The sequence below is a fragment of the Cygnus atratus genome, chromosome 2 (assembly GCF_013377495.2).
Source record: "Cygnus atratus isolate AKBS03 ecotype Queensland, Australia chromosome 2, CAtr_DNAZoo_HiC_assembly, whole genome shotgun sequence".
In the NCBI taxonomy this organism is placed as follows: domain Eukaryota; kingdom Metazoa; phylum Chordata; class Aves; order Anseriformes; family Anatidae; genus Cygnus; species Cygnus atratus.
In genome coordinates, this window is record NC_066363.1 from 41,125,773 (window position 1) to 41,147,549 (window position 21,777).

The window sequence follows — 21,777 nt, forward strand, 5'->3', positions numbered from 1 at the left end:
TCTAAATTCTGAATAATCAATTTATGAAGGCATATGGTTTTGACAAATTATACATTTAATTTCTAAAGATTTATTAGAAATTTGACCTGCAGCTAGTTAATTATGGGTTATAGTACTGGTGCAGTAATGCTGGAGATTGATATAATGATATGGTTGCAAATTTATTTTCATATCTCCTACCTTAGCAGCAAGACATTGGAATACACCTATATTTTGTACTGTCTTGTTCATTATGCAGGAAAGCATTAGTTTAATGAAGGGGACAAATATTTGATGGGTATCTGGTACCATTTGTAGGAGAAGGTATTTTTAGCAGAATATAAGCACATTAAACCTAGTCTTTCAGATTTTACCCTTTCAGAGGCCAAGTTCCCAAGAGCGTCCATCATAATTTTAGCTGAATAATGATAGCCAAATATAAATTATTTTCTTAACCCACAAAAAGGAATGGAATTGATTGTTGCTAATGCATTTTTACACGCAAAATATTTTTCAAAGTATTTCTTTTTGGGCTAATCTCCTGTACACTGTATTGATACTCAGAGTTTTATGAAGAGAGCAACTAAGCTGTTCAAGAAGAGCTGTCAAGATATCATGCATGAAAACAAATTTAATAATAAATATAATTTAAGATTAAAAAAAAAATTCTATCCTGCTGGATTTACAAGCAGTCTGTGTGAACCGTAGAGAGAAAATACAGATGAACTTTTGGTGTGTGAAACGTTTAGAAAAGGAAGGCATGTCTGAAGCATATGTGTACGTTCTTTTGCTAGTATACAAAGGTTACATGCTCTTTTCGAAGCAATCAAGAAAGAAGAAAAAAAGAAACTTTAATAAGTTTCTCTCTGTATTACTTGACCAGTTTGATTTTTCGTTTCTTCTGACTACTCTTGGTTTAAATGGGGGCCAGGAGCCTCTGCTGAGCAGTGAATACCCTCCTGAAGAGGAGATGCTGGCAGGAGGTGTGCGTTACGGGATCTGCTGCTCTAATGCATCCGGGTGCAAGAACGGTGGGTAAGGAAAGAGGAATGCAAGAAGGCTTGGTCCAAGGCTTCTCCTTCAGCTGAGAACGTCCCTGGGTCTTCCAGGGAAAAGGAAAGCTATAGTCTTAACCTTGCTTCTCTGAAATGGGGCCACGCCAATGGTGCCTGCCCTTCCTAGGCTTGGTTAGTGCCTCTTGGTCTGTGCGTCTGGTTTTGGGGTGTGAAAAGAAGAAATGAGATACAAAGTTCTCACCTATCGTGATCAGAAGATGGTCAGAAAGAAGTTTATATCACATCAGTCTGATCTCTTTATCTTCCCCACTGGAAACCCAGTAGCTCCTTTTCCTAATGGTATACAGCTGTGGCTCACAGCAGTGAAGTGTAATCGCACAATGTATGCCCTGAGTGAGGACGTGTGCCCTTCCAGTCCCCTCTGTTTCATCTCTCCTTCCCAAAGCACGGAGAGGGGGGAAACAGCGGGGCCGAACTGTAAGATTTTAAAAAGGGAGAGCTTTAGGAATCTTCATTGTCTTGGCTTTTGACATTTTTAGAATCAAACTTTGTTATCCCTAATAACTAGGAGAGGGGGAATATCAGCATGCTAATTTTTATACCATACTTACATTTAATGCATGCACACATAAATGTAATGCAGTTCTAAAAACAAAATAAGGAAATTGCTGTAATTAAGTAAATTGAGATTATCATGCAATTATTTGATGCCAGTAATTAGAACTATTTAAGAAAAAAAAAAAAAAGGTATCATGAGATTTGGAAGTTTTTTAAGAGTTTACAGTAGTCAGCTTGTATAGTTCTGAATGAAAGTAACACATTCTGGGATGGTGTAAAATTCTCTTATAGATTGCTTAAGTACTGCCTGCATCGGCTCAGGATTTTTTAATGCTTCAGCAATTATCCATACAGAAGTTGATGAGTGGGCAGAATTTGGGTGAAAGAAACCATTGGTGCTTGATAAATGCAGTCCATATCGGATCCCCACAGGCTAAGCATGATCTATTTTATGAAAAATACATTCTGTGTTTCCTACACATCACAACATCTGGTAATACTGAATATAATTCGGATGGATCTAAGCTCCCTGCGCTGTCTGTATATTGTGCCATCAGTATCCCATGGTGAGTTTTGCTTTTACCCTAGTAGCATTCGGCTCATTTTTTTCCAAATATTTTTTGCAGGCCTACAAAATTATTTTGCGGCGGGGCGAGGAAAAGGTGTTTTGAATCATGTCAAATACATTTACTGGGAAGGGGTTAATCTGCCCTCAGGAGTTGCTATGTAACTGAGTCCTGCTGGGAGAGTCAGGGTTTCCAGCCAATGAGGCTCAGACCGACAATACAAAGCATCTATCTTGTGTTTCGTACGTGTTGTCAGTTATTGGAGGTTTTCTGAACTAGAATTACACTCCAGCTCCTTTCATACTCTCCTGCAGAGTCTTAAATAATTGTATTCCACACCAAAGTCAGAATATAACAGTGCAATGGCATACATTTATCCCTGAAAATGTTACTTTTTGACAACTTTGAGCAGTGTGTGGAAAGATCTGTCTTGCACCAAAACTGGAAAACTTTTAAAAGACGGTGTTTCCAAAAGAACTTTGCTTTCGATCCTCAGGAAAACCTTCTCCTACCTTTATGTCCTCACCTGTGTTCGCAGCCTTCAGAGCATGTTCTTGTGCAGAAAGACTGCTGTATACCATTAGGAAAAGGAGCTACTGGGTTTCCAGTGGGGAAGATAAAGAGATCAGACTAAACATCTGAACCTTAAGCTTCCTTCCTGCCTAAGATATTTCAAGAAGCCGGTATTGATTTTCACTGTGTCCTGACTAGACTCTCTATTTAGCTATTCCTCTTCTTAAGTCCACTCAAGGCTTGAGGGCTGAAGCATGAATTCTTTATTTTCTCCCTTAGAAGAGCCAGGTGTGTTTTCTCAAAGTCTCCCAGCTTAAGGAAAGCCTCAGTGATTGCGCCAATACATTTGTATGGAAGAGGTGGCACTTCTGAGTTTTTTGTTGTTTTTCCTTTTTTCCTGGAGGAGATCCACCTAAAGTCCCTTTGAAGGCTGCTGATAAGATGAGGGGGAGACTAAGCCTGGCCTGTAAAAACACTACTTAGGAATCTGCTTCAACTGTTGGGTTCTGATAGGAAGCAAAGGAGTGGAGTGGTATTTGTCAACATGTCACTGAATTCTCAATATGTTTTACACTTTGCTTGGATCTTTGTGCCTCATTTTTTCCAGCGAGGTTCTGCCTGATAATTTGTGTTGGCAAAGCTCTTAGCCTTTCTTACATGCTTAGGCAGACCTGCCTCTGAGTGACATAATGTTCCAGCATTGTTCAGCTAGCAGAATAGGCTCAAGTTATCAATGGTCTGCATTTGTACTCTTAGTGAGTCTGTTCTAGAAAAAATAAATTAACAAGTTTTAGACAAATTTAGGTATCCAGTAGGTGGAACTTTAACTTCCTAAAGTCTTTAAATGGCACATATTCACTAACTTGGCATTTAGGATCTTGTCAAAGACAACATGATGTTGCAATTTTAAGGAGAATTCTATCGTTTGTCAGAATTGGGAGCACGCATATGCCTCATTTGTGTTATTAAACCTCCTGTGGGTTGAGGCTTATTTCCCCATCTATTCATCTTGATAGTTTCTTGAAGAAGTTGAGCCACAACTCTGTCTACTGGTGTATTGTTTAGGATACTTCATGATGAAGACAGAAAGGGTGGATGCAGCAAGGGCTAAATCTTGGAACCATCTTTGGGAGGGAAAGAGGTTCCTTCTACACATTCTTCTTTGTAGGTCTCCATATCAAGGCAGGTGAAGTTTGTTCTTCTGATAGCCTACAGCTGATAAGAATGCATGGAAGATTAACGTACCATGAATGCAAAGCCTGTTTCTTAGGAGGTTTGCCCAAAACTGTAGAGGGATTAAAAGGAAATTTTTTGCTTTTAGTGTGACAGCAAGGTCTATGGAGAATTGTTCAGCCAGAAGAAGGCTCAAGATATCAAAATGAAGGGTTTTGGTCTGTCTTACACAAAACAGATTTGATAGCCTTGTAGATCTGTCAAGCCTTATGTGCTGCGTTATGTTCTTTAAGACCACCTTGCACATCCTCCCCTACACGTGGTACCAAAAGGGAAAAAAACTCATGATACTGCACAATGGTTGGGGCAATATGCTGTTGACCACCACGGTCTCCAGTTCCACTCCAGCTTTGTTTATTCCCCCCTGCCCCCAGTGTCCCCCTCCAAAAAAAAAAAATTGCCAGTCATGATTCCCTGAGTGAGCAGGTCCATAATATAAGTGGACATTCAGTCTCTTCTGTGCCTCACTGTGGGTATCTTGCAGACCAATGGTATGGAAATTTGAGGATTCTCTTTAACCAGCATGGGACTATCTTAATCAAGCAGGTTGAGACCATGCAGATCCTGCTTTGTGGATTGAAATTGCAGAGATCAAGTAGAATTTGAGGAATGCACCCAAGAGCAACTTGATTGGTGTATGCTAATATAGTTTGAAAACCAGAAAACATCTTTCCAACGTTTTAGACCAGGCATCGTTTGTGCTGCCATTGCTTGTACTGAATGCTGGAGTCAAGCCCAGCCTGATTTTTCCAGTCTGTTGAGATCCTGTCTATGTCTGAATGTTACATCAGCATAACAACTGAGGGTAAGGAAGTGATCTTTCCTTTTTTGAAAGAGTTGTACCTACAATAGCCTAGTCACGGACACTGTTATTGTAGCATAAAAGGGATATACAGAATCCCTTACCTACTCAGCAATAGTTCCCCTATGATAACCTGTGTGCTTTTAAAACTGACCCTACTAGCAAAGTTTACTTTTCAGGCTACATCGATATAGTTAAAGTGATAGCGGTGTTCCTAAGAGGATGCGTGCCCTCAGTTAATTCATGCAGTATTGCTGGCACGTATTCCACAAAAGAAAATAGCAGTGACAAATAGGCAAATTGTTTTTTTTTGTTTCTGGGTAACTCTACATCACTTGCAGCAAAAATGCATGCGTGCTGTTCTCCAGCCTGTGCCCACATAGGATGTACATCTCCACAATAAAACTAAGGTACAATTTTAAAGTACGTTAGAGCAACAAGCAGCGTAGAGGTGTTCACATAATGACCATAATTACCAGGGGCTTTCAGGCTGTACCACCCCATTTCCATCACTGTCCTTACCTCTGCTAGCTAGGTATATGCCAGCACATTTTCCTTCACTCCTTCATTTTGCTGTTTGAGATACCCAGAGGTAGGACATTGGATTGTTCTTTCAGTGTTTGATGTAGGCTTGATGGGCAACTAGCTAAGCAGGAGTTGAATTGTCATGAATACGTGCACCAGGCTGCCAAGCTGCCGGTCTGTTCTGGTTTACACTAGTGGCACAATCCAATCCATCGATTCTCCATCAGGTTTTTTGTGACCAGAGCTCTGTGCAGGTGCATTGCTGCTATTTGTGGGCTTCTGGGATCATCCTGTATAGGTTGTCCGCAGCAGTGCATGAGCACAAGCCCTAAATGCTGCTTGAGTTGAGTCTGCCTTAGATTTTCGTAATAGGGCTTTCATAAGGCTTTAGTCTTTGTCAGGATATAGGCCTGCACTGAACTGTAGTTCTATTTTTTTCTCAGTAACTTTGGCCTTTTCTTGGAAGAAAGTCACTAGGGCTAATTTTTCCCTAAGAGTTTAAGATGCCATCAGTGAAATTTTAGAAATGCTGTTGTCCCAGTTTCTGTTCTGCTCCTGGTTCCAGCTGGGGTTGCAAGATGTCTGTGTTTGGAGCTCCATTTATTCGGTGTTTTCTAACTTCATTTATGTGCACACTGTGAGGTGCCTTTCAGGATATCAGAACAACGGGAGATATTACCCTTCTGTTAGGTAACTTTTGATTTTTTTTCCTCTTGAAAAGGGCAGAAACAAAGCAGTTAAATAGCCTTTTGGAATCTCTGTTATTATTTTTAAAAGAGCTCTGTGCTCTTTTGCCTTCAGCCAGCTACGAACATATGCAGCATACAGGAAACTTTATTGTTAGAAGAAGTATTCTCTGCAGTTTAACATTCAATATTTCTACTTGCTCTTCTGCTCTTTCTTACCTCTTGCTTCTACTTACAGTTTATAGATCTCCCAGCCCTCATTCTCCCCGGATTATATAATGCAATGTGTCAGTGCCATGCATGGCACCGTAGTTACCTCAGCATTTCCATTATAACTCTCTGTTCTGAGGGATTTATAAGCTAGCAGTAAAAATCTCTTTCTTGGCTAAGCCTTGAAACAACAGTTTCTGGTCATTTAAAAAGAAAGCAAAATGAAACAGAACTTTTTTTTTCCCTTCTTTTATTGGCAGCCATTTAGCATAGTGTTTGCAGGATCTCCCAAACAACAAGCGAAGGCTATTCAGCATGCAGCCAATTTTAAATGTAATAATACTTTCTTTTCTTTTTTTTTTTTTTTATCCTTCAAACATACATGTCATTCAGGCTTTAGGCTGATGATGTCATTGCTTGTTTGCCAGCCTTTCTGGAACTGGCAGCAGTCAGCCTTTTGGGCCTCAGAGGTGCAGCTTTGGCTATGTTTTCCTCTACTCACAACATGGATAAGTTTTATGGGGTTGTGTTTTTTGTATGTTGTTTTGTTTTTTAAAGTATTCATCCTTCTTGCTCTCAGGCTGAATAACTTTCTATCTCCTTTTGTGACATGGAGCTACAAATTTATCACGATCCAAAAGAGACATTGGGTATACATGAATATCTACAATGTCAGGATTACTCCAAAAAACAAATTTGGAAGGGATATTAAATCTCATGCTGTAATGCTGAAGTGACTCACTGTTAGAGAAGAGGCTATTTGGGAACCTGTGGGTGAGTTTCACTTTGCCAGTCACTGGGGATTCCTGCATTTTCCTTAGGAAGATCTAGTAGCAGTCAGTCTTAGAAATGGGCTGCTGAACCAGATACCCTTCCAGTTTTATCAGCTAGGGCAGTTCTCTTTCCCTGGCTTAGGGCCAAGGGAATGTAAAACGCAGAGTGGATTCTAAGAAACATGGTAGCATGCTTCAGATTGTGGAGATGGATTCTTTTCATTGCCTTTAAGTTAAGCAATCAGCTATAAAGGCATCTTTACAAATACATACCCACCGATTACAACAGACAAAAAGCCTTTATCGGTTAGGTGACTTGCAGGCTTGTTGCATGCCCAGGTTCTGGATCTGGAGCTGACTAACTCTGCTTTTCCCATCTAAAATCAAATATATTGTTCTGTGCTGAATACTTTTTCGCCAGTTGCTGTTACATTTCAGGCCTGAAGTAATTCTTCCTGTTGCATGCAAATTCCTGTTTCAGTCATTGTGAGTTGCGTATAGTAGCATACATCAGTCACAAGAAAACCCTTGACTTAATTTCACTGTACTTCATGGTCATCCATGCCATTTGTGTCATTTTGTGCCAGTAATTTTACTGTTTTTATTTTCTTGGGGGCCATTCTTGCTCAGGATTGATCTCCATTTCATCAGAACTACCTTAGAGTTTTAAATATGCAGCCATCACTGTGTCCCAGTGATTTTCTTCCCCACAATTTTTTAACATCATTCTTGTGCTTGAGACATGAGGAAAACATCCTACGACACTAAAAAAATACATGTAGTGTTAGGGTGATTCAGATTCTTGGATTTGAAACCCCGTATCACCAGTTGGAGGGAAAAAAAAAAAGCGCCAAGGCAGACAAGCACTGTTTCATATTAACATCTATTCTCAATGAAGAGGTAAAAATCAAAGCCCCTGTGTGTGAGGCAGGGTTAGTGAACTGCCAGTGATTCTCCCAGCAACTGACACAAAGGAATCTGTGAGTATCAAAGCTGAGGCAGCAAGCTTAGTGTCAGCTCTTGCCTAGGGAGTAGAAGAAAACATCACTTTGTCTCTGCTTTCACTGCTTAAACACACACATCATTCACTAGTAACCATTTACTCTGCTGTCAAAACTGTTTCAAGAGAGTGCTACGTTTGATTAATAGTAAAATGCATGCATGCAAAAAAAAGTATGCCTCCCCTGAGGTATTTCGTTTTAGAGAATTTTTGCATGTACTTCTTAATTTTTCCATGCTATAAATATGCCTGTAATATTCCAGGAGTACTGCGTTGCTTGCAGTAAAGTCATTTTTATTTAGAGAGCCTAGTGCACTAATCCTAATTCTAGTTAACGCTCTCTCTTGGTGAAGCACATTACGGACTCCTCAGACTCCTGTACTAACGAAAAAGTGACCAGCACAAACGTGTGCAGTACATGATTCATAGTGCTTCTCTCGGAATTGTCCAGTGGGTAATTGCAGTACAAAAACCAGAGAAACAGATGTAGACCCTAAACCTCGGCTGTAAATTTTTGTTTTATGATTATGGGTTTCAAATGTGCTATGTCACACTGACAAATATACAGTAACACCAAAGGAAATAGATTTCTGACTTGAACTTTTGCTTTTTTATTTCACTTGTGGCTAAGAATATGTTTATTGTAAAATTTCTGCCATTGCAGTCTGAAAGAAAACAGATCAAAGTGGTGATGTAAAATCAAAATTTCTTTGCATGGATAAAGTGGAAGATATTGGAGGGTTGTTTCCTACTTGTACCTCTATATGAGCTGGGTAGACATTTAAAATATGTGGCATTGCTTAAAGTTTCATTACATTTGAATTAGGGGGCTATTAGTTATCACAATAGTTACGGTTAGTCCTGATCTAAATTAGAAAATATCCACTGTTTTATGAGTGTAGCTTTTCCTGATACTCTGTTCAAGAAAAACAAGTATCATGCTATTTCAAAGTGAATTATGAGATACATAAATGACTGTATTGTAGAAATAGTATGTGAGCAAACCATTAGACTATTTGAAGAATTCGTTAATTACATGTGGTTTTAGTAATAAGTATAAGCATTAGCACAACTATTATTCGTAATAAAACATGATGAGCTACCTGGCTCATTTAGATATAGTGTGAAAAAGCAATCTTTTTCAATTCGTATGCAGTTAAGCATGACTTCCTGACATGAAAGCATGACTTTCAGAAGTTGCCAGTCTCTGTTTTGAGGCACAACGGGCAGCTTTTATTTTTAAATATGGTTTTATAGGACTGGTAATGGAATAAACAGAACTGCATTTCTGTTTGTATGATTTTATTTATTTTAACTCACATGGGCAATATGTTTTTCTTGGCATAAGCTTAGGCTGTTCCAAGAGCACTGGTCTGCACAAAACGCTATTTTCTCCCTAAGTCAGAGACTGACAAAACATACTGTGTTTTGTATGATCCCTTCCAATTATTTTTATGATGACGCATTGCATATTCCGAACTTCTCGTGCATGCTGTATCATCTGGTTAGAAAACGCTGCTTTCTAATTTAGCTTTGTTACTCAAAACAAACCAAATTGCAGCAACATAGGCAGCTGAGATTTTAACAAAAAAATTAACCACTTTTCCACTTGCCTTTATGCTATGGAGAATCCTGCTTGCTGGGCTGAAAATGTTTAAACAAGCCTTCCCTAAAGGGTGACTTTTTGGATAAACATGTGCTGTGCATAATTTTCAGATTACAGAGTGTCAGGGACTTCATTAGCTTGAGGACTTCCAGCATGGGGGAGGACACCCTGACGAACTTAGAAAGTCCTTAAAAAGTGTAAAACTTCAGCTTTGTCCGTCTTCTACGTAGAGGGAATATGGAAAAAGACACTGCCTGCTGCAGGGACAGCTAGAGTGCTCGTGTCTGAGGGGGGAAAAAAGCGTTAAGAAAAGCTTTTGTTTTTATCTCTTCAGGCAGATTTGCTTTCAGATTACAGCAGGTCTTTTCGCTGGCTCCTTGTCTGCAATATGGATGTATCAGTTTCAAGGGAGCAAGTGTGCATGGGTTTTCTTTTTTCTTTTTAATATTCTTGAACCTTTGTGAAAAGTTTTGTTAACACAATTTACAGGCATTGTCAAAGAGCTCTCAGATCATCAAAGGACTTTTTGTAGAGAGAGGACATCACATCCATTAAGATGGTTGCACAGGTCCAAGAGTGAATCTCTCTCCAGTATTTCTTTACAGTCCTCAATTGTGTGCCTTTTCCTTGCTCAGTGTCCCCTGCTCAGCCAGACTCTGATCTTGGGGTTTTAGAAAACGTGCAGTAATGGAGTGTTTCATTTTTCAGTTTCCTAACCTGAGCTAGTTTTTGATTTTCAGAAATGCTGAGAAGCCACGCAAGTGACTGGAGGGGAAAAGGGAGGGACGGCTGCAAGGCAGAGAAAGGAGGGAAGCGCTCGCCTCTCCTGGAGGCCGGGCTCCTTTGTGCCTCTGGAAACCTCACTCTGGGCTTGTCAGAGCTGTGAGTGCTTGCTCTGCCAGAGGCTTGGCTCATTTGCTTAAAGTAAAAGCATGCATGTGGTCATTTAGCTCATGTTCTTTCCAGTGGGGCAGAGGGAGTGTTTCCAGGCTCATCGATGTTATTTTTCATTTTTAAAGTGCATGTAGCGATAAGGACTCGGTGGAGTCTCTCTGCAAGCAAGACTTTGCAGGAGGTTGTTATTTACAGAAAAAAAGCCAGAGCTTTGCTCAGGCTTGACACAAAGGGTAGGCCAGACACAAAGGGTAGGCCAGCAGCGAGGCGAGCACACCATGTTGGCTGAGGGCAGCCCTGGCACCAGGGGTGCTGGGCACTCTGGCCAGCAACCCAGCAAGGCCTCGCATCCCATTCCCCTCATGGGCCACACGGGAGGGCTGCCAGCAGCGCTGCTGGGTGGGCTTTGGGGTGGGCTGCCAGCCTTGAGGAGGAGGTGGGAGCAGCCCAAAATGCTTTCAAAATGGCGGTGAGGGAGGAAGTGGTGGTGGCACAAGGGGCAGCCGGGTCCCCTGCCTGCGGGCAGCCACGCTTTTGGGGCACGGGATGAGCTCTGATTGTGTCCAGCCCCCGCAAAGCTGCCCGTTGCCTTTCTCCCCTCTCACCCCACAGGGAGCTGGGGCTCATTAGCCCCATGAAAGCTGATACAGCCCCCGGAGCCAGCCCTGCCCCTTTTTGCTAATCAGAGACAGGCGGGACCGGCCCTGGGAGCTGCAGCCGGGGCAGGGTGAGGAGGGGGTTGCGGGGGTGCCTCCTGCCCTAGGCCAGGCTCTGGTCTTGCGGCCCTCGGGCCTCCGTGGGCACGGGGCAGGGACCCGGCTCAGCAGGGAAACCTGGGAGCGCTGGGCAGCGTTGCCTGGCTCCTCCACAGCCATAATAACACGTCTGTGTGCTTTAGAGTGAGAAAAGGGGTGGTGAGGAGAGATGGGGACCTGGACGCCCTCCGCCTCACACACACACAGCAGGGATGGGCCCACACGGTGGCTGCCAGGAGCAGGGCTGGTGCCAGCCATCACTCCTGTGGGTGGCGGTGCCCCTGCGGGACGAGGCTGCTCCCCGCTGCCCCAGCAGCCGGGGCAAAGCCCGTGTCCGTGACTCCGGTGCGGCTGCGGCCGCCCGCGCCTTGCTCGCGGCCTCCCCCGGGGAGTAGAGGAATGTGGCGGGGGGAGAAGGGAAGCGGGGAGGGGGCCCAGAAGTTTTAGCAAATGGAGCTGAAATCTGCAAACCCTCCGTTCCCTGCAACCACCTAAAACAGCGCTGCGCAAACAGCTTCCCGGCCGGCGCGGGGCCCGTTTCTATTCCCGGCGTGCTTCCCTCCTGATTTTAATTTTATTCTTTTTTTTTTTTTTTTAAATTATTTAAATTTTATTTTTCATCCGTGCGCGCTCGCCTCCCCGCTCGCCGCCGGCCCCGGCGGAGCGGGGCGACCCGGGGAGGGCTGCAGCTCGCCCTGGCCGCCCGCTGCCTGCTGGCTGCCGGGCTGCTGGGAGTTTTTAAGCCGTGTGAGAATCCTGGGAGCTGGTGATGTCAGACGCCTGGGTCATTTGAAGGTTAGCAGCCTGGGAAGGGTTCACAGAAAGTTCACTCGCATATATTAGGCAATTCAATCTTTCATTCTGTGTGACACAAGTAGTAGGAAGTGAGCTGTTCAGAGGCAGAAGGATCTATTCATGGCTGAGGGGGATCCAGAGGTCCTACCGGAGCGGTTTCGTCCCCGGGACTCGGGCCGTCCGCGCGGCACGAAGAGCGGCACGCAGCCGGCGAGCGCCTGAGGAGCGGGACTGGTTCTAAAGAAATTTTGGGGGAGATTGATCGGAGCTAAAACTTGGAATGCGGCTCGCTTCCCCCCATCTTGCTGGATTGGCTGGGCAGCCTGGAAAATGGTAAATGATCATTTGGATCAATTACAGGCTTTTAGCTGTGTTGTCTGTCATAATTCATGATTCTGGTCTGGGAAAAAGACCAACAGCCTACGTGCCAAAAAAGGGGCAGAGTTTGATGGAGTTGGGTGTACTTTTATGTGCCATTTTCCTCCACACCTAGAGGAAAGCACTTTTGCAGGCATTCTGTGCAGGGGGAATCATGTTTGACTGTATGGATGTTCTAGCAGTGAGCCCTGCTCAGATGCTGGATTTCTACACTGCGAGTCCGTCTTCCTGCATGCTCCAGGAGAAGGCTCTCAAAGCATGCTTCAGTGGATTGGCACAAACAGAGTGGCAACACCGGCACAGTGCTCAATGTAGGTCCCAACTGTTATTTTTCCACTTTAAAGCAATTATGATTATTTGCATGTATTTAAAAGAAATACTTGTAATTAACTGCAGGGGTGAGGAGGGGTGGGGGGACTTTTGTGCAGAATGTGGTTTGCAAGTGTTTTTTCTCCTCTGGCAAGGAAGGAAAAAGGAAAGAAGCACCGAGCTTTCTGTTTATCCCTTCATATGTCGCATATTGATCCTTAGAACTAGTTGCGAAGCCAAGCAGGAACACACAAAATTATAATATAATACAGCACTTGCAAAACTCCAACCAGTGAAGGACGAATTTACGTAACATATCTGTAGTCGTTTTTTTTTTTCTTTGCCTCCGTAATCTAATTTTGCACCACATTTGATAATCTGGATGCTTGTTGTCTTGAAGTGCATTTTAGCAGAGCAGCCAGGCAATTAAAATGCTGCTCTGTGCAGTTCTTACAAAGACATCGAATTGCAGTGGGTAGGTGCCAGTCCAAAAATCAAACAGGAGTTTTAAGTTTCCTAAGAAAAGGCAATATTTCTTTGTACTGACCTTCCTGCCACCTTTCTTCTTCACTTTGTTGCTCTAAGTAGTTGCTGTTTTGCTAGAAAACTACTTACTGTGAACACCCTTTGAGTTTAACCATCAATTATTTCTATACCTTGAGATTCAGGCAGGGTTACACTAGTAACGGAGGAGGAAGAGTTAGTGGTAGGACACTTCTGAAAACGTATTACTATGTTAGAGGGTCTTGATTTTGTGCTGAAATGCATAGGTGGCAAACAATGGCAGAATTTTAACACCACAATTCCAACTTTGAGAAACGACAAGTAGTGCCAGAAAGCATCACCTTTTACTCTGCATAAAAGCTTGCAGGATGCTTCACTGCTCTGACGGTGATTTAGATAAATGACTTGGCTATCTATCAAAATGTTTGTAGTATGCTCTCGGGCACTTCAGTACACCATTAACTGTATAATTGTTTGAAATTTTTGTTATGCACTGTGTTAAAAAGTTGCTTAGTAATTAGAATAGTTCTCCCTTCGATGTAGTTTATCTCGAGAAAGTGAGTGGGAGTGAAAAATAAATTTAAAAAATGGTTGGTGAAGTAGTGTGTTTTTCTCTCTTCTCAAAAGTTTTCAGTCAGCCTATGACATTTGTGTGGGCTGAGCAAGGAAAACAGAGTCGTAAAAATCAATGACTACCAGCCTACAATGCTGCAAATATTTTGATGTCTTTACAATTAAAATTAGACTGTGAGGTTCAGCATGGGATGTTTATTTTCTCCACGCCGTTCTCAAAATGCTTCAAACGAGATAGGAAACAAAGCTCTTTCTTCCAAATAATGTTACTGGCTATGGGAGAGCTTCAGTGGGAGGGGGAACAAACAGATGTTTCACTAAAAATGTGCTTTCCTCCTATGGTTTAAACTTTCGTATAACTTTGGCGGGGATATCATGGAAACTTAGAATTAAATAAACTTTCCTGAAGTAGGAGGAATAAGCTATGATAAAAAGCTGTCATTTGCAAAATAGTCTTTAAATAACTTCTGGTTTAAAAATGTTCTGTTCATTCACTTCTATTTTGTTAATAACTAGAAGCATGATTCTTAAAAACAAAATATATGGTGTTTGTTCTTGGACAAGTTAAACACAGGATTACCCTTATCAGAATGGAATGAGTGGTAAATATGTCATTTGTTTAGGGCCTGTGATAAGAGACAAGTGTTGATAACAGCAAAGTTTAGCTAGTCAAAGAAACTCATATTAACAAAAGTAAATAAAAAAAATACAAGGAAAATGCGTTCAGGAATCTGGTCCCATAACTTTGTAAGCAATGGGATTAGTCTTCACTGCATGGGAATTTAAAATCAGGCCGAAACCTGAATTATAATACGGTGGCTGTAATTTAAGCTGTGAAATTTAGTGGTATATAAATATGGAAAAGCAATTTAGTTAAAGTCTAAATGAAGAATTCTGTCTGATGCGTAGAGCAAGTTGTGTTTTTAATTTTGGAGAAAGTGTAAGCACTTTATGAGTGTGGATAAATGTATGTACACGGATTATAAAATACTCAAATTCTGAAAAAATGTAAGATTTTATGTTGTGTCACCTGCAAATATGTCAAAAAACGGAATTTTTGTGGTACAGAAAGCTATTGATGGTTTAAAGGTTGCTCCAGTGTTTACAAATACAAAGATAACAATGTTTAATTTAAACTCAAGTGTTTCTCCCTTTTTATGAAGAACTCTGCGATTAAATGAAATGTAATCATAGCCAAATTTTGAAATTATTAAATGTGTAATAGATTTTTTTTTAATCTAGTTTATTGTTTTATTTTTGACTCTGCCATAAAAGCAGTACACCTGCAGCCATTGCTCTAGGCCTGAGAAATATTGCTTTGATAGAGATGTGATTGTAGAGTAAAAGGTAAATGGTTGTTAAGGGAATAATACCTGAATAGTGCAGACCCAGAACAGCCCAGCAACAGTCCCAGGCAGCATCAAGGTTTCAGCTGAAATGCTGGCAAAATTGGCCACCGCAGAGGTTAAGGCAGAATGCTGTAGGTCTCCAACTTCAGCACATCCTCAGTATGTTAATCCTGTTACAGTTCACTAAGCCAACGCAATCCTGCCACATCACGAATTTTCTAGTCCACCAGGGTCTGCGAAGTAAAACACAGAGTAAGATGCAACCCAAACATGACCTTAACTTGTGTGGTTTTTTTTTTCCTCCCCCTGTGGGGAGGAAAAACCTACTATGGGTCTGCAACCCAAACGTTAGCCACTGTGTATTGCAAGATGTTTTACAAACACATACAAAATATATATATTATTGTGTTCATACATGTTTCTATTTTTGTCTGATATTAGTTACATTGTTACAGGTTTGAAAAGAAGTTATTTATTTACAAAGAAAAGCATGGACTAAAAATTGAGACTAGAACGAACTGTGCTTTTAATCACGAGTAATTCTCGCTCCTTTCCTTGTAAGATAAAAATCAGGTCGATATAATCAAATTAGAGGAGAATAGTTCTTAAGAGGACAAAAATGACTACAGTTAAGATCTCAAGAATGATTAATTTATACTTTTAAGTCAGCTGGAATTTTCTGTACCCTCATAGTGTAGCAACGACGATTACCAAGAGAAAACGAGTAACTTTTGGTGAAATGCGAGCTAACTAAATAGTACGGAAGTGGGAACGGGACAAGCCCTAAGAGGGAATGAGCTGCGAGGAATGGCCATTTTCCTTTGGCCTTGGAAAAAAAGTTGGTTAATAAAAGTCTTCGTCGGTCTTCATTAATTAAACAGGTAAAAAATGAGAAGGCGCAAAACCAGAATAAGTTTGCTTGGTAGGGTGTAGTGTTTTAGCTAATAATATAACATAAAAGTCTACTACCCACTGTGTTTTGTTACATTTAGAAGATAAGAAATTTGATGATGGCAAAAGTTATGGATGTGGCAACAGAGCGTGGCGTGATGTGGGCACTCCTGTAGCATGCAGTTGTTGCTTGGGTTCGGTGGGAAGTGCTCAGCTGGAGGGGATCTAGAAGGTATTAACTTTCAGAAAGTCCTCGAAGATAAAAATCCAGAAGGCATACGTTTTACTTCTGAATTCCAGACTGTTACGGTGTTTGGGTCAGGTTCTTGTTCCCTGTGAGCACTGGAAATACTAGAAACATCTGTGCTCAACAGAAAGAAAAAAAAAAAAAAAGCTCAGTACTTTATTTTCTTTCATCTTTCTGAATTTAAAAACAAACATTTTGAAGTGAAGGACTTGTAATCTGCATTCCCAAGTATCACATTGCTGCAGGTGTGTTTGCTAGTGCCCAGAAGGCAAGATCTGTTTGAACCAGGTTATTTACTTTAAAGTTCATTTATAAACTTTACAGCTAAATCGCTAGGACTGATTTGCTTAGGAACGTAGTCTCTATTTAAATTTTTGTACTCGTGGCTTAATTCCCTGAAGTATGCGATGAGAAATATTTGTTTCTGATCTTCTTCAACACCCAGATTTTCTCAGTCAAGACCTTGCAGGGGGGTATTTTTCTTCCAAATTAATTGAAACGAGAGCGACTGATTCCCCATGTAGCCTCCAATCTAGGACGCCCGATTCAGCTGCTGGCGCAGGAAAACTCTTAATGGACGTGCACCACTGTCAAAAACTCCCGCAGACAAAAATGATGAGAGGCATTCGCTGGTGAAGTCAGGGTGGGATAAGCTCGGAGGAAAAGCAATGTATCTTTGGGTGACTCCCCGCCTGCCTAATGCGTCTGTGCAGTGAAGGTGTAACTTGTCAGAACAAAGCTAGCCTGGTGCAGCGCTGCCTCGGAGAGGGTTACGCTGAAGTTAAGGAGTTGAAAGGGAAGAGATAATGTTTCAGACGGCGAAGTTACTCATCCTCGCGTCCAGCTAAATCCCCACTTAGAGCTGAGCGCGCTTCCCAGGGCCGTGCTCATAAGCGTGCCCGTATCACCCCCGCACCACAGCCCAGCGCCGGGGGGCTCGGCCTGGGGGTCACGCAGCCAGCCTTGGGGCTTGTGAACGGGGACGAGGTGCTGGCAAGGGCTGCTGCTGCTGCACCTCAAAAACCTTTGCAGGTCTGTCTGGCTGTAATGGATCGGTGCTGGCGTGAGTGCAAGCGGGGGGACCGTCCCTCGTCCCCTGCCCCGGGCCGGGCCATTTCCAGCCTCGCGAGGAAGGATATCAGTTGGTGTCTGAAATGGCCAAGGAACTTCAGTAAATAGACTTTACCCTTCAGGATCCACAGATCCTGGCAGCGGCTGCGAAGGAGGGTGGGGTTGTACTTTTCCCCTTCCTGTACTTGGACACTTTTGATTATCCAGACTTTCTGGGACTGAGCAGGGCTGCCTAATAACAAAGCCTGCATAATATAATTGCCTAAATAGGCCTATTGTCCTTTTCAAGTTGCTGCGCTGTGAAATCCTTAAACTTTTTGCTGGAAATGTTACTTGTAATGTTTAGATAGCTAAATGGCTGTCGCGAGGAAGAGATCCCGTTCCCTCATTTCTCACCGCTGCGTGGTTGAGAAGCTGATTATCCTCCTGCCCCCTATTGATGTTTACTCCTTTTGGGAAGCAAATATTTTAGCCCCTTCTGGCAGGGGAAACTGCCAAAAGTAATAGGGCTGGAAATACAAAGCTATGATTGATTTTGACCTTTGCTCATGTGCATGAAGTCTGTCCCCATGCAGTGTGACCCATGCCACTTCGTGCTGAAATCCAAGCCCTTTCAAACCAAATGGAACCACGAAAATAGAAGGCATGAAATGCTGCAAACTAGTCTAAAATAACAGAATAATCATCTCCTCCGTACTGCAAGAAAAAGGGTAGGCAGGAGGGCAGCAGAACTGGATTTTGTAGCAGGCAAACTGTGAGTAATGTCTTTCGTCTGCTGCTGCCTTTTTATGAGAACCATATTCTAGGTACAAAATAAACAAACTGATACAATGTGGGAATGGTTCTTCTGTGTAGCCTTTCAGTCACCGTAATCTTAGCTGTTCCTTTCAATTGTAATCGGTAAACAACTTCCAGCAAAAAAAAATCTGGATTTTAAATTGCCTTTTTAAAAGTAATCTCATGTTTGGGATTTTATTAATCCGACGTTGTATGAGCAAATGTGTTTCAAAAGTTAAGAATGTCAGAAACAGTAGCCTGAAGTTAGCATCCTAAATCTACATTTCATGGCTTCGTTTCCAAAAATGCTGAGCATCTGAGAGCTTCCTCAGCACTTTTAAAAACAAGCCACATATTGAAAAGGCCAGATATTGTTTAGAACTTTCATTTAATGTTAAAAATTTTAAAGGATTTTCCCATTTCACCTTAACTACACGGAAAAGCAATTAGATGACAGAGTTCACAGCACTGAGTGGAAATGGAGACACTTGCATGACAAAGCAGGACTTATTTTTAACTGCATATCACTCTTTTTCTATGAATTTACAAGTTTTTATAATTTGAGTTTGCAGAATTCAAGATATAAACCACAAGCCTATTTTTTTTCCATGCGTGATTCTGATCTGTTATTTCTCTGCTCTGTTTGCTTCCTTGCATGTGAGCGGACTTTTTCTCAGACAATTTCAAACTTGTCCTCCTGGTGTAGGTTTTAATAGCAAGCTTGTCTTCTTCGTACTCACGCTCGTCATTTGCAGCGGCTCTGGATTGCTTTCCCAGTGGCAGTGAATTAACGTGGCTGTGCTTGCTGCACATTTTGCTTATTTTGGGGAGGGGGGGGGGGACTCTCGCTTCCTTCAGTTCATTTCAGCGATCTGAATAGGAGCGGGGAGCCTCCATCATGTGACGGGGCAGCTCACGGCAGATCACCAGCATGGGGTCCCTGTGTGAGAACTTCTGTTGTACATGACAATCTGATAAGGATATCATGTGGTTTCGGAACACATTCCCACAATGTTAACTTCTTTGTCCCTTTATTTGGGAGTAGGCAGGAGAAAACTTAACAAACTAATGCCAGCCCTTATGCAACTGACCCCACTTGCTTTTAGCATTCTGTTTGAGTTTTACAGCTTCTTCAAATACTTCTGTTGAGAGATGGAAATATAATCCAGCAAGTCTGTGTAAAGAATTCTAGACACAGAGTATATAATATACCTTCTGTTCCCCTTGGACAAGGTGATTTTTCTTTCCCCTGCTTATACCATATATAAACTGAATATTATAAAACTATGTAAGCTAAATATATACACGCAGGCGACACATGTATGGGTTTAATAGGTTAAAGCTTGAGTGAGTATTTATAAATTCTCAAAGTGCTCTGGATCTTCACCGCTAAGGACATGGTGTTAAAGTCCATCCATAGTTTGGAGGGATTTCCGTTTCGTGCACTTTCGGTGACTTACATTTTACCCTGTAAGTGCATCCCCTAAGATAAAGAGCAGAGAAATGTCTCACAACAAAGACCTTCCTTTAGCACCGCTGAGTTTCATTTAATGATTTGGAGGATCTCTTTCCACTGAACCATAATACTTTTCTCTAGGCTCACATTGTATTTTTAGCAAGGATCTTTGAACAATAAAAAGACAAATTAAGTGTATCTTTGTCTTGTAGAGCCTTATCTATTGAAGCACTTGAATGCACTCAGCCCTCCACCCTTGGTTTTAATAGGAGTTTCAGACACAAGAGTGCTTGTATGACTAAGCCTTTAACATATTTATGTACCACTACTTCAATGAAATACCAGTAAAAGCTGTTGCTGTTTTGCTGTGATTGTTCAGCACAAGGAACAGCCAACATTGCTTTTTGTCTTTGAGAAAAAATAAGGATTATTGTCCTTTCAAGCCATATAGCAGCGATGTGGAGCAACTGACCGAGTTGCCTGGTGTTGCACCAACCAGAGACGACTGCTGCAGTTGGATCCAACACAGATTGCCTTCGGTGGGTGCTTCAGTGCTGGAGAGCCATTTGTGTCCGTAATACACAAAGAGTGGAAGGAATGGTTCATTCAGGCGAAGAAAAAAAAAAGTCAGTGAAATGAAACAAAAAATCTATTAAATCATGTCATTTTTTTAATATAAATGCAGTTTGTGGTGAAACCTGTAATCCTGAGATGGCCATTCCAGTGATCCTCCGGAGCAGGGCATTTTGTTACTTCTCAGCCACCTGGCTGGTGGCACAGAGCCCATCCCAGAGGGAGCTCTCTTTGCCTGCAAGGCAGTATTGGCCTTTCTTGTCCTCTTCCAGTCTTGTCCCAAAATCTCTCCTTTGCCAGCCGGTGGCTGAAGTGAAGAGCATTTGCAGGTCCCTGCATGATAAGTGGGTATATTGGGGGCTGAGTTGTTTGAGATATTTCATTTGTTCACAAAAACCAATGTCAGAGAGAGGTGTCTGGGCACCCACAGCCCTACAAGGCCTCTCTGGCGCCTCAGGCACGGTGCCCGTCCTGCCAGGCCCCGCTGCCCTGGGCCCTCTCCTCCTCCCCAGCCCCGCTCATTTAGTCCTCGCCTTGTACCAGAAGAGCCACAGGGAAGACCAACGTTGCCTGTCTTGCCAAGACTGAACATTCACTCGCACAGGAAGGAAGAGGACTTGGAAAACTGTGTAACAGTGCCATCTGGTGATACCTGCCCAAACCTTTCCGTTCCCGAGCGCGGCGTTTGATCGAAGACGGATGCTTTCCCTAGGCCTCCAGCCCGGACGGGGAGGAACGCCTGCGTGCCCCACAGCTTGTCTCTTTGTTTTTTGCACAACTCCCTCCGTTAACCTAATCGAAGATGCTATCTTCTCTACAAACCTTCCCTTCCTAGCAGAGAGCACTAATCCATCAATCTGCATTTTTGGCTTGGGGCACGAGTCGAAGGACTGGCTAAAAACGTCAAGCACGTGTTAGCTTTTTTATTGTTAAGATCAGGTCCTTAGGGGTTTTGTTTGTTTGCTTTTAAAGAGTTATTCGTACTTCTGTCTCTCCACCTCTATCTTGAGGAGACTTTTTTTTTTTTTCCAGCCCGTCTTTCAGAGTAGTCCTTTGCATTGCTTTGTTGTTTGGGTTCGCTTCTTTCATTCATTTGTGGAAGAAATTTTATTAATTACTGGGTTGGTGTGCGTCAGATCCTCCTTAGTGGCTGGCCGGGAAGCCTTGGAGACCTGTCTTTGTTAAAGATAGCTCAGTTTTCACCCCACACTTCGAAAACCAAGATACAAAATGCAGAACAAATCTTGGCAACGACAAACGCTATGTCTTTAAGACGTTAGTGCAAAGTATCTTTGGTGAGGGGGGTGAATGGAAGAATAGACTTCCCTCAAATCCTCATCTCCTGGTGAAGCTCAGCCTTCCTTTCTCCATCTCGAGAGCACATTCCAGTTGTGCTTTGCTAGCTGCACACACGGTCACAGGCTATGCGGGTGAGGTATGTGAGCTGCTCATCTTTCTGCGTTTCGCCTGTATTGCTGCATTCGCTTCTCTGAGACCAGGGCATTATCTTTCTTAAGTTTTGCAGCGAAGCTGTCAGCTGATTGCAAGAAGTCTGAGCTGACTCACATCCTTCTCTGTTTTTTTCCTTATCCAAATCCTTTCCTTTCCCTGTGTTGTGGATAGATACTGCAACAGTTTGTGGATGAAGCACGAGCTACGTGTCGGGAAGAACTGTATGTCTGGATGTAGTTTGAGAAAATAGCTTTTCCCCTGCCTGTGAAATGGAGCCCAGTGTGAA

The 21,777-nt window shown here is 42.4% G+C and overlaps 1 protein-coding gene across 9 annotated transcripts in view; it reads left to right on the forward strand.

The window, feature by feature from the left end:
* RARB (retinoic acid receptor beta) overlaps window positions 1-21,777 on the forward strand; it is a 331,702-nt gene that overhangs the window by 227,484 nt on the left and 82,441 nt on the right. Inside the window, exons 1-2 of one of the 9 annotated variants that reach the window (XM_035556378.2) lie at window positions 11,975-12,244; window positions 12,469-12,600. The exons of 4 other annotated variants lie outside the window; for them this stretch is intronic. In XM_035556378.2, coding sequence (XP_035412271.1) covers window positions 12,486-12,600 — 115 coding nt within the window. In that variant the 5' untranslated portion in view covers window positions 11,975-12,244; window positions 12,469-12,485. Of the gene's footprint in view, window positions 1-11,881; window positions 12,601-21,777 lie in introns of those variants that run through there. 4 more of the 9 variants (XM_035556377.2, XM_035556383.2, XM_035556382.2 and 1 more) reach the window with 4 other exon arrangements.